This window comes from Anser anser (assembly GCF_964211835.1).
Source record: "Anser anser genome assembly, chromosome: 4".
Classification (NCBI taxonomy): Eukaryota; Metazoa; Chordata; class Aves; order Anseriformes; family Anatidae; genus Anser; species Anser anser.
In genome coordinates this window covers 6,545,019-6,558,336 of record NC_139724.1, presented here as the reverse complement: position 1 = coordinate 6,558,336, position 13,318 = coordinate 6,545,019, and the positions used below count along the sequence as shown (strand labels likewise).

The 13,318-nt window shown below is 39.9% G+C and overlaps 2 protein-coding genes and 1 long non-coding RNA gene across 3 annotated transcripts in view; 1 reads left to right on the top strand and 2 right to left on the bottom strand.

Moving 5' to 3' along the window:
• Nucleotides 1-4,805, bottom strand: part of CENPE (centromere protein E) — a 35,853-nt gene extending 31,048 nt beyond the window's left edge. Inside the window, exons 1-8 of the mRNA XM_083835600.1 lie at nt 4,607-4,805; nt 4,416-4,507; nt 3,468-3,557; nt 3,271-3,389; nt 1,663-1,782; nt 661-742; nt 384-451; nt 228-299 (exon numbers count right to left, since the gene is read on the bottom strand). Of these exons, the coding sequence (XP_083691726.1) occupies nt 228-299; nt 384-451; nt 661-742; nt 1,663-1,782; nt 3,271-3,389; nt 3,468-3,557; nt 4,416-4,507; nt 4,607-4,662 (699 nt within the window). The 5' untranslated portion in view covers nt 4,663-4,805. The remainder of the gene's footprint in view (nt 1-227; nt 300-383; nt 452-660; nt 743-1,662; nt 1,783-3,270; nt 3,390-3,467; nt 3,558-4,415; nt 4,508-4,606) is intronic.
• Nucleotides 4,806-5,164: 359 nt separating this feature from the next.
• On the bottom strand, nt 5,165-13,215 carry LOC310899285 (radial spoke head protein 6 homolog A-like). Its single transcript, XM_083835530.1, is given in 8 exon segments — nt 5,165-5,397; nt 5,400-5,583; nt 6,748-6,865; nt 7,674-7,812; nt 9,414-10,163; nt 11,809-12,040; nt 12,527-12,900; nt 12,984-13,215. Coding segments are annotated over 8 exon segments (2,061 nt in total). The 5' UTR covers nt 13,200-13,215; the 3' UTR covers nt 5,165-5,349.
• Nucleotides 13,103-13,318, top strand: part of LOC310899314 — a 284,820-nt gene continuing 284,604 nt past the window's right edge. Inside the window, exon 1 of the long non-coding RNA XR_014584180.1 lies at nt 13,103-13,241. This is a non-coding gene — a long non-coding RNA (uncharacterized lncRNA). The remainder of the gene's footprint in view (nt 13,242-13,318) is intronic.

Here is a 13,318-nt window from a genome sequence, read left to right as displayed (position 1 = left end):
ATCAAAATTCCCTCTGCTGGGAGGATATCCTCCAAATAACGCCCCAGGAGTCTCCCTCTATACAGACGATCAGAAGCATGATTTATGCCTAAGAAGCATCTGATAGAAATTAACAACAAAACGTGCTTGCAATGTCGTTATAAAATAACATTTTTCTCACAGGCAAGCTGTAACAGTAAACTCCCTGCTTAAATGCCTACTTAACAACTTCTTAGAGTACTTCTTACCAAGTGGGACACCATCACTGCTCCATCACAGTTTGCATTTGCAAGGTCACTTCGTTCTCTGCTTTCAATTATCTAGAAGAAGCAGGCACAATAAGCTTTTGTCACTCAAAAAAAATAATAAAACAAAACAACCTTCTCATAGGAAAAGGCTTTTACCATTCTGAAGATAGTGTGAGAACGGCTGCTGTGTTCATTCATTTTTGTTTCCCCATAATGGCGATTTTCTGTCAAAAAAGAGTATTAGAAATACTTCTGTTTCTGAAATACACATGTAGAAATACAGCCCAATAAACTAGAGATAAAAGACAAGGACAGCTTTTAAACTCGCAAACAGCAATTTCTGAATATAATCTCAAAGAGACACCCATGATTCTAGACATATAGAATTCAATACTTTTCTAAAATATCAGCTGACATTGGTTAAACAACTTACTTTCTCCTTTCCTGATCCATTCCATAACTTGTTGTGGGGAAACAACCACCTCTTCAATCAGGTCTTCTACGTATGTATTTCTCTTTTTTTTTAAAAAAAAAAAAAAAAGGTAAAAACCAGTAATAAATAACTTACTGAAATTTAAAATTCACTTGAATACATTAACATTACCAAGAATTATTACTGTACTTTTAAAAGGAAGCAAGATTAGTTGAATGTATTTTTGCTTTAATTTGCCTCTGGAAAAAAAAATGATGAGGAAAATTTAGACCTATAACAGTACTATAACCTAAAAAGACAAAAAACAGAGATCTGGCAACCATCCTAAAAATTAAATTGGTAAGGGAGATTCCCTCAGAAAAGGTCCAGAAAGATATATCTGCAAGTGTTATAAGGCCATAATCATAGAACTAATAAGTCTTCCCAGATTCTAAAAGCATTGATCAAAACAATTAAAAAAAATAAAAATAAAAAACACAGTTCGTCACAAAGCTTGATATCAAGAAAATAAGGATGGCATTACTTTATTTTTCCCTACAGATTATCTTACTGGGTAGTATTAGTCTGATAACTTTTCTGTGATTACAGTAGAAGAAAATTGTAGCCGCTTTGTAGATGATATACAGAGTTGGTTTAATAGCATCTTTCTATCTTTTGAAGACTTCTAACACATTGAGCTAGGGAATCAATACCATGTTTGTAGTTCCATTAGCTAGAAGACTCCCAAGTATTCACTGTTTTAGTTAAATAAAATACACGCTCTTGGAAAACTTCAAGGATGAAGTCTACATTTTATAAACATTTATAAAGATAAGTCAGCAACAGCAAGCCCAGCTTCACTGTTGCTATTCTATTACATAAAGTGCCTTTCTGCTATCTTTGAATATAACAATTACAGTTTGATATGGAAATGTTTTCAACTAGATGCCTCAAAGCTTTTTTTTTCCCCCTCAAGCAGATAAAATTGTTACGTCTTCTTACATTAACATAATATCCACTTACATTAACATCCTCACGAATTCCTAGAGGCTTCTTTTTCCTGATATCACAAAGCAAATCTGTAATGGTCTCATTGTAGATTTCCATGTAGGAAACTCTTAACAAGAATTCTCTATCTGGAATCTAATGATCACAGGAGGAAATAAAAATAATATTAAGAAAATTAGATCAGACTAAACAATGAACACCTTTTAATTAAAGTATTCTGAACTCAAAGCTATATGCTTGGATATCATTCCACAGACTTCCTTCCCGCATCCCTTTTGCTTGTAAGCGTCTACAAATATAGATGCATTTCCTTCTATCCCATCTCCTTCCTGCTGCATTAACGGTGTATCACGTTTATTAAGTCATAAAAGCAAATTAATTGGTCTACAGAAGTGTGACAATAGGTCAACTCAACTCCCCTTTCCATATTTAATTCTCTTCTCTTTTCTCGGTGCAGCTTGACTTCTCTCTCTTCTTACTTGGATCTACTTTGCTAGGAAAGGCCACACACTAGACTACAGCACCACGGAAAATTTAGTTACTTTTTTTTTAATTACATGGCTTTAGTTACTTTTGTACACCCTACCCTAAGGTATTCTGCACCTCAAAGGAGCAGTGATCATTTCACATAACCAATATTGATAACCCGAAATCCTCAAGGCAGAAGCAAATACTCTGCAAATAATGTTTCAATTTGTACTTTCTCCTTACTTCCTATCACGTAACAGGATTTGGGCCCCGGGGGTGGTGCAATGAGTTGCACTGAAGCCTCCCCAGCTTAACAATGAGGACACGATACATATTTGGTTATCTGATGATATGCTATGTGATACCAATCCAGCTGGATCTCATGCATGTCCATACAGATGACAGCTGGACAAGAACCAGACATATCACGGCCACTTCTCTTTCTCAGCAGAACCAACAGGGTTGTACATTCAAACTCCAGGGTTAATGACAGCCGTCTCTAGTGGACTCAAATTACCACAAAACCATAAGGAGCAGTTTTGTAACCTGAAGTCAGTTCCTTACATAGTGCTCCTGATATGCTCACATCAATCTGCTATTCCATTCCCCAGCACAGAGGGCTTCAGTGTCCTATGCTTAGTGTCCTAAGTCCTGGGTGCAGACCCAGGGAATCCTTTCTAGTATGGTTCTGGACCATGTTACACCTAGATTCCCAGACAACTCTGGAACTATTAGCATTGACCAATCTGGCTTATGAATCTTTTGAAAGCCTGAAGTAAGTAAATTCAGTTCAATATTCTTCCCACTTTAAAAAAAAGTCTTTAATATAGTTAATATTTTGAAGCTAAGTTTGAAAATAGAAGAATAAAGAACAAAGCTTCACATCACTTTACCTAAGCTTGTAATTCAAGTGTAATATATTTACAAGTTTAAAAACAACTGTTTTGTTACTGCTTTGATTCCAAGTACTTCACATTTTTTTATTTTTTAAAACCAATCGCATCTCTGCAAGCTTAGCAAAGTGAGTGCAACATATCGTCCAATATAAACTGTTTATTTTCTTCATAAACTCCTTAATGCTACAATTATTTTTCCTGTAACATTCAAAAATATTGCTAGTCCTTTCAGTCACTTCAATTTCATGGAGCTACTCACCTCACAAATAATTTTGAAGACGTGTTGAATTGCGTTAGGGATAATGCCCACAGAATCTTCATTTCCCATCATTGTGTACGTCTTCCCTGAGGCAGTCTGTCCATATGCAAAGATTGTGCCTAGGAAGATGATTAAGTTTTACTGATTATTTCTAAATTACATTAAAAATAGGATTAAAACACAATTGTAAAACCTACCATTGTAACCTCGCACAGCTGACTGTATAATTGGAACAGCTACACCTTCGTATAATTGCTGCGTGTTGTCATTTGAGTGAAAGACACGATCTTAAAAAAAATAAATAAGAAATAAAGCACGTAAGGACGTTGCACTGCAAAGCAAAAACAAGCTGTCATCTTATTCAGCAATGCTGACTTCAATTATTGTATCATAGACAGAGTCTTTATAGGATAATTTAAACATAAAACACAATTGCGTCACTACTGTGCCAGACTTAAGGAACAAAAGATTAAACTCAAAACCAAAAGAGTTATGATGCAAAGACAACAGAGAATCAAAGAAACTAAGAATGACAGACGCAGTTAATCAGTCATCCCATTTCATCCTAAAAATGGTTAAGGCTAATTTACGTATCAGGACTGTAAGCTTGACAAGACAGGCTACTTGTTAAAGCTGTAGCTTGGGACACATTCTTCCGTACACTTTGGAAAAATCGTTTTTGGAGATGAGTACATTGGATCAGTAGGAAAATGCTTAAAGTGAAAGAGCTACAGGATCTCACATTCATGTTATCCCAATGCTCTGGGCTAACCATAGCCACTTGTAACTGAAATGTGAGTACGCTACAGAGGGCATCTTCCACCTTACTTCCATATAAACGGAACCCAGCTCCTGTGCTCCAAAAACACTTTGCAGTGCAGACCAGCACAGGAAAAGTAACTTATAGCAGGAAGTTGACTTCAAAAGGTGAGTTCCTGGTCTGCACTACAACAAAAACACTGTATGCCTCAATGGAATATCTGAAGAATTATGAGACTGGGGAAAACAACAACAACAACAACAAAAAACAACAAAAGAGAACTACGATGTTGCAAAAGCTATGGTAACCAGTGTTAGTATGCGTTTAAGTTGTACAGTAATGAAGGCCCGTGTAAGCTCCAAGCTGCTTATTTCCACATACTTACCGTAACTGAACACTTTGGTGCCATTCACTTCCGAAATCGTATTATTCTCACTCCTCCAGTAAAGCGACGCTTTATCCTCCAGAGCGCTTTCCCTACAAGACAAAACACCCCGTTATCCTCATTAGCTCCGATCCGCACCCCCATGCCGCGGGTCCACCGCCCCCCTTCCCCTCACAGAGCCTCGCCCTCACCTGGCGATGAGCGGCCGCAGCCGCACGCAGACGGTGACGGCCCCTTCCTCCGCCATCCCCGCGGCCCTCAGGCGCCCCTCAGGTGCCCCTCCGGTGCCGGGCGCTCCCCCTCGCCCCCCGTCACGCAGCCCGGCCCCAACCGCCGCCGGAGTTTGAACTCGGCCCGAGGCCGCTTCCTATTGGCCCGCGCCGCGGCGGAGCGCACCACTCGCTGACGGGGGGAGAATGGCGCCTGTGGGGGCGGAGACTCAGAGAGCCGTGAGGGAGCGGGCGCAAAATGGTTGTCCGCGCGGGTGGGGCCGGTGTTAGCCCCCTTTTTGTCGTGTTAATACGGTTTATATCGGCTTTGAAGCGCCGGTTAGAGAAGTATCTCGAAGCTGTTCAGCTCATAGCTACGTTACTTGAGGAATCAGAGGCAGGCGGTCTCCCTTTTCGCCTGGAAAAGGCTCACGGTGCTGCTTTCCCGTGGAAGCCAAGGGGGCTTCGTGGCACTGCAGGGAGAGAGGCAGCTCCAAGGAGCCTACAGAAACCCCCAAAATAAAGCATCTTCAACTCACATTTAAGATGAACTTGTTTACGATCTATTTATTAAAATACTATTCATCTTTTTGGGAGAGGCACCTCCAAGGAGCCTACAGAAACCCCCAAAATAAGCATCTTCCGCTTACATTTAAGATCAACTCATTTACGATCTATTTATTAAAACCCTATAAATATTTAATCTTTTTAAGTATTCTTATTTCCTATATTTTAATCATGTCTTCCTCTTCATCACCCTCCGGTTCTTCTTCTCAGCTGCGGCTAAGGCTTTCTCCTTTGCAGCCTTAAAAGCCAGCTCCTCTTCCACCGCCGGGTCCGTGGCCTCGGTGATCTCTGCCCCATCGGGGTATTCTTTTTGCACTGGCCCAGGCAGTGCAGGTGTATGGTTTTCTGGACTGTATTTGTGACCCCAGCCAAAGTAGATATTATTAAATTTCCTGAGAAAAAAAAAAAAACGGTGAAAAGTTCACACAATCTCCCTGCAACAAAATACCGGTGCAGATACTCTCAGGGTTCCTTACTCTGCTGTGCAAATAGAGCGCAAGCTCCCTATAACACATGTTTAAACGAACACAGCTCTTTCTAACTGTTGGATTCACTGCATCCAGCTCTGGGGCCCCCAGCACAAGAAGGATGTGGAGCTGTTAGTGTAGGTCCAGAGGAGGGCCATGAAGATGATCAGAGGGCTGGAGCACCTCTCCTGTGAAGACAGGCTGAGAGAGCTGGGGATGTTCAGCCTGGGGAAGAGAAGGCTCCAAGGAAACCTCATTGAAGCTTTTCAGTACTTAAAGGGGTCTTAAAACAAAGATGAGAAGAGACTTTTTATAAGGGCATGTAGCAATAGGATAAGGGGTAATGCTTTTAAACTGGAAAGAGGGTAGATACAGATTAGATATGAGGAAGAAATTCTTTGAGGGTGGTGAGGCACCAGAACAGGGTGTCCACAGAAGCTGTAGATGCCCCATTTCTGGAACTGTTCAAGGTCAGGCTGGTCTACCTGGGCAACCTGGTCTAGTGGGACGTGTCCATGCCTATGGCAGTGGGGTTGGAACTGGATGATCTTTAGGTCCCTTCTAACCCAAACCATTCTATGATTGTATACCTTCCACTTAAAAATCCCCAAGTGCTAAAATGATGAATGCTACGCTCTGTCACTGTGCGATATTACAATATGACTCCAACTTCACATTAGTAACATAGAGCCATTTCTGAAACCAACTCCAGTGCTCACTTAAAGCTTCTAGTGGTAGTGACTGTACTGTGTCTAATAGAAACAACTGAAAATTAGAACAAAAGAATTAAGCTAATTTGTAGAAAGCACCACAGACTAAAGAATACAGGTTTTAAATCCAGGACTGTGGCCAAACACTAACTGGACATTTACATGCATCAGTTTTATGCATTTTATCATTTCCAAAGATGCTTCATTTTCAGTCTTGAACACATACTGATGCTGTGCACACTTAAGTGGCTTTCTCTATCAGTCTCAGGAATAGTTATAATTCAGTCAATAAATTAATAATAAACCAAATTTGACTTCATCGGGCATGTATGTGTTCAGCGTATAGTCTGTGTTGTAACCATGTCAACTGGCTACTCACATGCCAGATGCAAAGGCATATGCTCCAGGCCATCGGTTAGACTGAAGGATTGCAACAGCATATTGAGGGATCAGGTTTGTAGAAGGCTGAGCTGTCCAAGCAGGGATGTTTTGAATTCCTGCAGGCAGCCAAACACACACTATATGAATAAATTGACTTACAAGCCACTACAAAATGTTTAAGACTGAGCTACAAGGCTTTCACAGAACTCAGGCAATGGTTATATTAAGATGCATGTTAGAAGAACTAAGTCACAAGCAATAAATGTAGACATTGTGTTCAGACAGGTGGTTTGGATGCAGGGGTAGGTATCACATGGATGCCAACAGTCACATACAGAAAGGATCATGTTCTTGAAATGCAGTAGTACTCACTGCTGTTTCTTTTGTCAAGGATTGTTTATCACTGAGGGATAAATTACATACGTATTTCATCCTGATCAAAGAATGGGGAGTTGAAAAATAATTTGCTATGGCTACAATCTAATATTTAGGTTTCCATATCTCTATGATTTGCTGCAGTAATATGCTAGAGGATATAAATTCTTATTTGTATATCTATGCATGTGTGAACATATATTTATTTTTGTATGCACGCTTTTCTTCTGTCTATAAAGGTGATGGAAAAATAGCTGAATGTATTTCAGGTGTGAGCTGTCTGGAACTTCCAGTAGCTTGACATATCTGAGTATTTTTTCCCTTTATTCTCAGCAGGATTGTTAACTAGTAAACCCAATCATTTCAGTTTTAAGGTCAATTCTGTTAACCATTTCACATTTGATTAATTTTGTAAAAGAATGTGGTTACCCTACAATGGCAAACTACATTGTTCTGTGAAGCATCAGAGGCCTATAACTTCAAATATTTTCTACCTAAACGCCAACATTCCCAGTGGCTCTAACAAAAACTGTATTCTATGAGGAGTACCTTCATCTTCAGAGAGCGGAGTGAGAAGGGGAGGTCCTATTTCTTGCTGTAGTTCATCTGGCTCCTCATCTTTCTCTTCCTCCTCTTCACCTTCTTCTTCCTCTGATTTTTGTAAAGGGTTAATCCAAACACAACGACCCTATAATCAGTAAGGGAGAATAATAAATACATGCAACAATCAATGAAAGAATGCAAGCCAGTTAAAACAATTGGTTCAGGCACGTGCACACACAAGCGCAAGTTGGGGAAAAGAAAAAAAATATGTATTCCATAACTGGTATGTTATTGACAGAGAGCTGCATGTATCCTCTTGGCAGAGTGCTCTCTTTACCCCTCATTCATTCCTTATCCCTGCTTATTATTGCAGAATGACCTCATAGCTCTCTGATCAGCTTTCAGCTATTTTGTAGTTTTCAGTTCTTTTAAGTACAATCAATCCATGCTGATGATAGACGCTGGACTTCATCAAAAAGACAAAAATCCTATACTTATCGACTGGGATTGTATCATTAAGCAAACATTTATTTCAATATTCATCTTGCGAAGAGATAGTAACTTGTTGCTGGCCTTTATTGGTCACAAACATGCTGGCATTATCTGTCTCTTCCTTGTCAGGCACAGGCTGTGAATATGCACAGAAGACAGACAGAACATCCTGTCCCTGTGCACCTGGGCCCAAGTCTAAACAAGCTTTTGAAATGCGTTTGCAAAGTCTTAGCTTGTACTCTGTATTTCAGTTCAACAATTACAGAACACAGAAGGCACAAGAAAGACCACAGCATCCCATGTGTTTTTATGCCAAATTATCTTTATGTTCACAGTGAACAGAAGCTCCAGAAGATAGGAATTTAGTTCAATCCCTGCCTGTTGGGTTTGTATCCTTGCTAGATTACCAGTTATTGCAAGCAAAGAGATGAACACTTACAGACTTTTAAAGACTTACAGACTCTTACAGAATTCCTTTTAAAGTCTGCCTTATTTTTTAGCTACCAGTCAGAGGAACATTACAAAATGTTCTTAAAATTCTAATGATAATAGATTTTATTTTTAGAACTATTGCTTTGCTGGTAATAAAATTAAACTTTATTTCCTAGCGCTTGCTGTTATTTTACACTACCATTCTTAAGTGGGTATCCAGGAAAGACGACTGCATTAGTAAAACCTCTTTCCAGCACTAACCTGATATAACAAATATTTTATGCTACAATTTTATTTACAATGTTTTGGTTTTAGGTTTTTAAGCTTTTTTGTTTGCATGTTTCACAGCAGAAAGCAAGCAACAGAAGGTAAACCAGAAGAAAACACCAAATAAGTTTCGTTTAGCATACAATCATAAGCTATCTGATATTTAGCATCCTATCCAAGAAAACAGAATTAAAAACATTTTTGTCAAGTGAGGATTTCAAGAGAGGTAACCCAATATAGAAGACTGCCAGAAATAATTATCTATCAAGGCCTAACCCTACATGGTTATCTAAAGATAAGTTTGAACCTGAAGACTGAAAAAATCATGAAACATATGTATATTTAGGAACCTTCTAATATTTAAATATGTGCAACACATTTATATATTATATAATGTATCTAATACATTTTCTGTAGAAAATCTTTTCAGTCCAGTACTATTTCTGGTGAATAGTTCAAACGAGTCGGTGAGGAGCTTCATTTACATTCTGAAGCACTACTAGTATTACAGCGAGAATGGTACCTGAGGTCAATGTGACCTATGTGAGAACATACCTGCTCTAAAATACTCGGCACATAGTGTACCCACGTGGAGAGAGACTCCACCATTTCAGCCACAGAAAGAGGCTGAAAATCAGGGTTTTCTTCGTATGTATCTCTTCCTCCTCCCCCTTCCTCATCTTCATCTCCTTCTTCCTCCGCAAACCGGTAAAATCCAATGGGACAGACGTGGGTTCCTGCTGAGATCCGAGCTATCTGTGCACGCAGGTAGTTGGCCTCAGTTCCAGGGAAAGGAGGGAAGCTCACAATAGGAGCATCCAGCCTACCAGTGAAGAACTTCTTGATTTTCCTGGCACAGACAATCTGTGCTGGTGTCACTGGAGGCAACTTCACCCAGGGTTTGCCAGGCTCATTGCAAACAAAGTAGACGTATTTATTAGCCCCAGTTCCATTTTCTTCTTTTGGAATGACTGGTGGGGGCTTATAGGTAGACTTTGGTGGTTCTTCTTCTTTTTCTTTCTCCTCATCTTCATCTTCACCCATCCTTTTCTCTCCTTCATCAGTAACTTCTTCCTCTTCTGTTTCCTCCTCCTCTGCTCCCTCCTGGAATTGTACTTCAGCTATAATATAGTTCATCTCCAGGCCCAAAATTTTGCCCCAGAAGCGACATGTCTGGATTGGCTGAGCACTAATGAGTTTTTTAAGGGCAAGAAATATGTGATAGTATTCATCTTTGCTCAAGCCAATTCCAGCCTGTTCAAAATAAAAGGCTGTTTCCATCACATTAGGTAGAGGAGTCTCTCCCTAGTAAAGAAAATCATGAGATAGAGCTGAGTAATAATAAAATTATCTATTTGAAAGATTGAACAATTTATCTACTGAAAGTCATACTTCGCTTTCATATAGTGCACTCTCTCAAAAAGCTCTGCTGACATTCATTTACATCTTCCACTATCATTTAGAAAAATTAAAAATGACATTGTAAGGATAAAGAAGAGAACACAGATGAAGCGCAGCTTTTAGAATACAAGATCTCAATTTTCAAATTCACTTTTAATTATTGCAAAGTACAGAAAGAATTCTCACAAGGGATCTACAAAGAACTTCAGTGCTAGCGCAGGTTTTCTGTATAAGAGGCCTTGATGCCAGCAAACAATGCTGCTGTGTTGCCTTGTGTTTGTGTAAGATGCATGTGGGGAAAGCAGAAACATATTTTATACATTTAGACACCAGGGCAACAATATTTCTCTGGAATGAATGTTGTTCTTTTGGATACTTTGGCATAAAGCTCCCTTCATGATTTAAGATGGAATCTGTTAGAGTTAGTATGAAATATTGTCCCCTACTCTTAGTGAAGTCAGTAGTAACACCCCAGCTGGATTAAAGAGGGGCAGAACTATGCTGATAATGAGAATTTTATTAAGTGTTTCCATTTGCTTTATGGCCAGTCTCTCATTTCATGGGTGTAGGTGATTAAAACATTCTAAGTTGTGCACAACAGGGTAGGGAATTTGGAAGAAGTAGTGCTGGTTTCACATGGAATATCCCTGGATCTCCCAGGTTTATTATGTCAAAGCAAGGTAGATACAAGTACGAAAAATTCCTTTCTGAAACACCCCACTTTTGTCCACTTTTTACCATTACATACTGTATACTGTTACTGTAAAATTAATAATAGGCTATGGAAAAGATGCAATAATGTATTTTCTATTGTTAGGATTTGTATTCTATGATAGCAATTCATTTGAATATATCCTTGTCATTTCATATGAAAATCAGTGTCTTATTATCTTTTTTTTCCCCTTAGTTTTTATAGGAATTCTCTTAATTTTTCTTTGAGTACAAATACTTCCATATATAACCAATTAAATACTGAAAATTTCCCTGTTTAATGAAATGGCTTTTTGATTCTAATAGTTGTTTCTTCTTGTAACCATATTTTTTTTTCTAGTTGGAGAAGGAAGGACTGAAACTGCAGCTGGAGCTGGAAGGAACACAAAATTCTCTATTTTACAGTAGCAGCTGTGCACAATATTCTGAAAGAAGTATCCAGAATTATGGTTACTTTAGGTAAAGAAATATCAGGTTTAGATAAAGAAAAGAATTTGGGTGGAATATTCCAGGTTGAACGAGCGTATGAGAGCTACTGTAAACTTTCCTTTCTATTTATCATCTCCAGAACATCTATGCTTTTAAAAGCTCAGGATACTAGATTTACTGCAGCAACTAAATTCCAAACTAAGTAACCAGCTGTGTTTTCTTCACAACTTGACACGGGACCAACTTAACTGTGAAGAGGGTACATGCTACTGTGGCTGTTAATCATTTCATGCAATCATGAGAGGCAATATTATGGGGGAGACCACAACTTCCACCTTTTCTCTTTTGCCTTCCTGCCACCCATCTCTCCAGTATATTTGATATCTATTGTTCTCTGATAATAACTCACTATCTTTTCTTCTAGTTCTTCATCTCCTTCTTCATATGCCTTGAGGAACAAAGTTTTACGCCTTTCTGCAGATTCAAATGTTGGAAGCATTGCAGGTTCATCTCGAAGAGTATCCATTTTTTTCTGAAATTGAGCCCACTTCACATCCTTGCTGATATTCTCAATTATGTCTACCACATTTGTGGGCTGTTCATCCAGGATCTTTGTTAGGGTATTAGCAAGATGATCATATCTGTCATATAAATATAAGTATTATTATTGATCTACTATTACAGAAGTCTTAGAATATTGTTTTTAATATCAAAAGTACAAGCTAATCACCTGGGCTTCAGAGAAATTGGAACAGTTAGATGAAAAGGGATCATGCAGCATTTTAGGAAATTAGACTTAAAACTAGCCTCTTTGTAATATACTTAAGAGTAGCCTCATCTTCCATTTTTTGTTTATCCCACATCTGACCGAGGAGCTAAGGCAGAATTCAAACCTGGCCTTAATCTAATCGAAGTCTCTTTGAACACCATAAATTCCCTTTGGAATTTTGATTGAAAGGGGCTGGACACACAATTATAGCATAGTGATTAAATACTGCATTTATAACATGTTCTGCTTTTCTATACTCTGCTATCCCTGATAACATAACCCTTTACCCTTTCACCACTACTTCCATCTCCACTAATACTTGCTACCCCTTTCACTCTTGTCTCTTTTGCAGACTTACAAGTTCAGGCCAGATGTTGTGCTGCTCGTCAGCAAGTAGGCTTTTGCATTCTGAATTGCCAGCATTCGGGCTTCGGGATCTGGCATTTGATCATCATATGGGCTGTATCCTGGCTGATAGAGCCCATAACCGGGTTCGTGTGGCTGATAGGGGCCATGCCCATCTTCATAGGCTTGGTAATGCTCCTGTCCTACTCCGTATGTCTGATAGGCACTTCTTGGTTCCTGTGTTTGGTAAGGGTCAAATCCCAGCGCTTTGGACTGATTCATGCTTTGACTTGCCTCCTGCGCCTGGTGAGAGTCCTGTCCCTCTGCATATCTCTGGCTGAAGCTTACTTCTGCTACCTGGTGCTCATAAGAGGCTTGTTCCATCCCCTATGGATGATATTGAGTCAGGGTCAGTAATTTATACGGTGCCTGACCGACACTTTCTCGTCAGTAGGGTCTCAGTAGCGTACCTGCTGCTGGGAGACCCTCCTTCCCAGCTCTTGGGGCTGATCAGCCCCCAACCCTACCTCCTGCTGTTCCCGGGAACCTGCTCCCGCTGCTGACATCCGAGGCCCCGACTCCTCAGAAAGAGACCGAAAGAGGCGTCCGCCGTTGCTAGAGGCGCGGGGCCCGGAAGGGGTGGACCCGGCGGCAGTGCTGAGGAAGGGCCGGACACCCGCCGCCATTTGCCGCCGCGCCCCGCGGGCGCTTGGAGTCCGCCATTACAGGTGGGCTCCGAGGGGGGCAGCGTTCGGGGCGTTCCCGCCTCCCACCAGTAATCAAATGTTAAAATGCTAAGGACGAG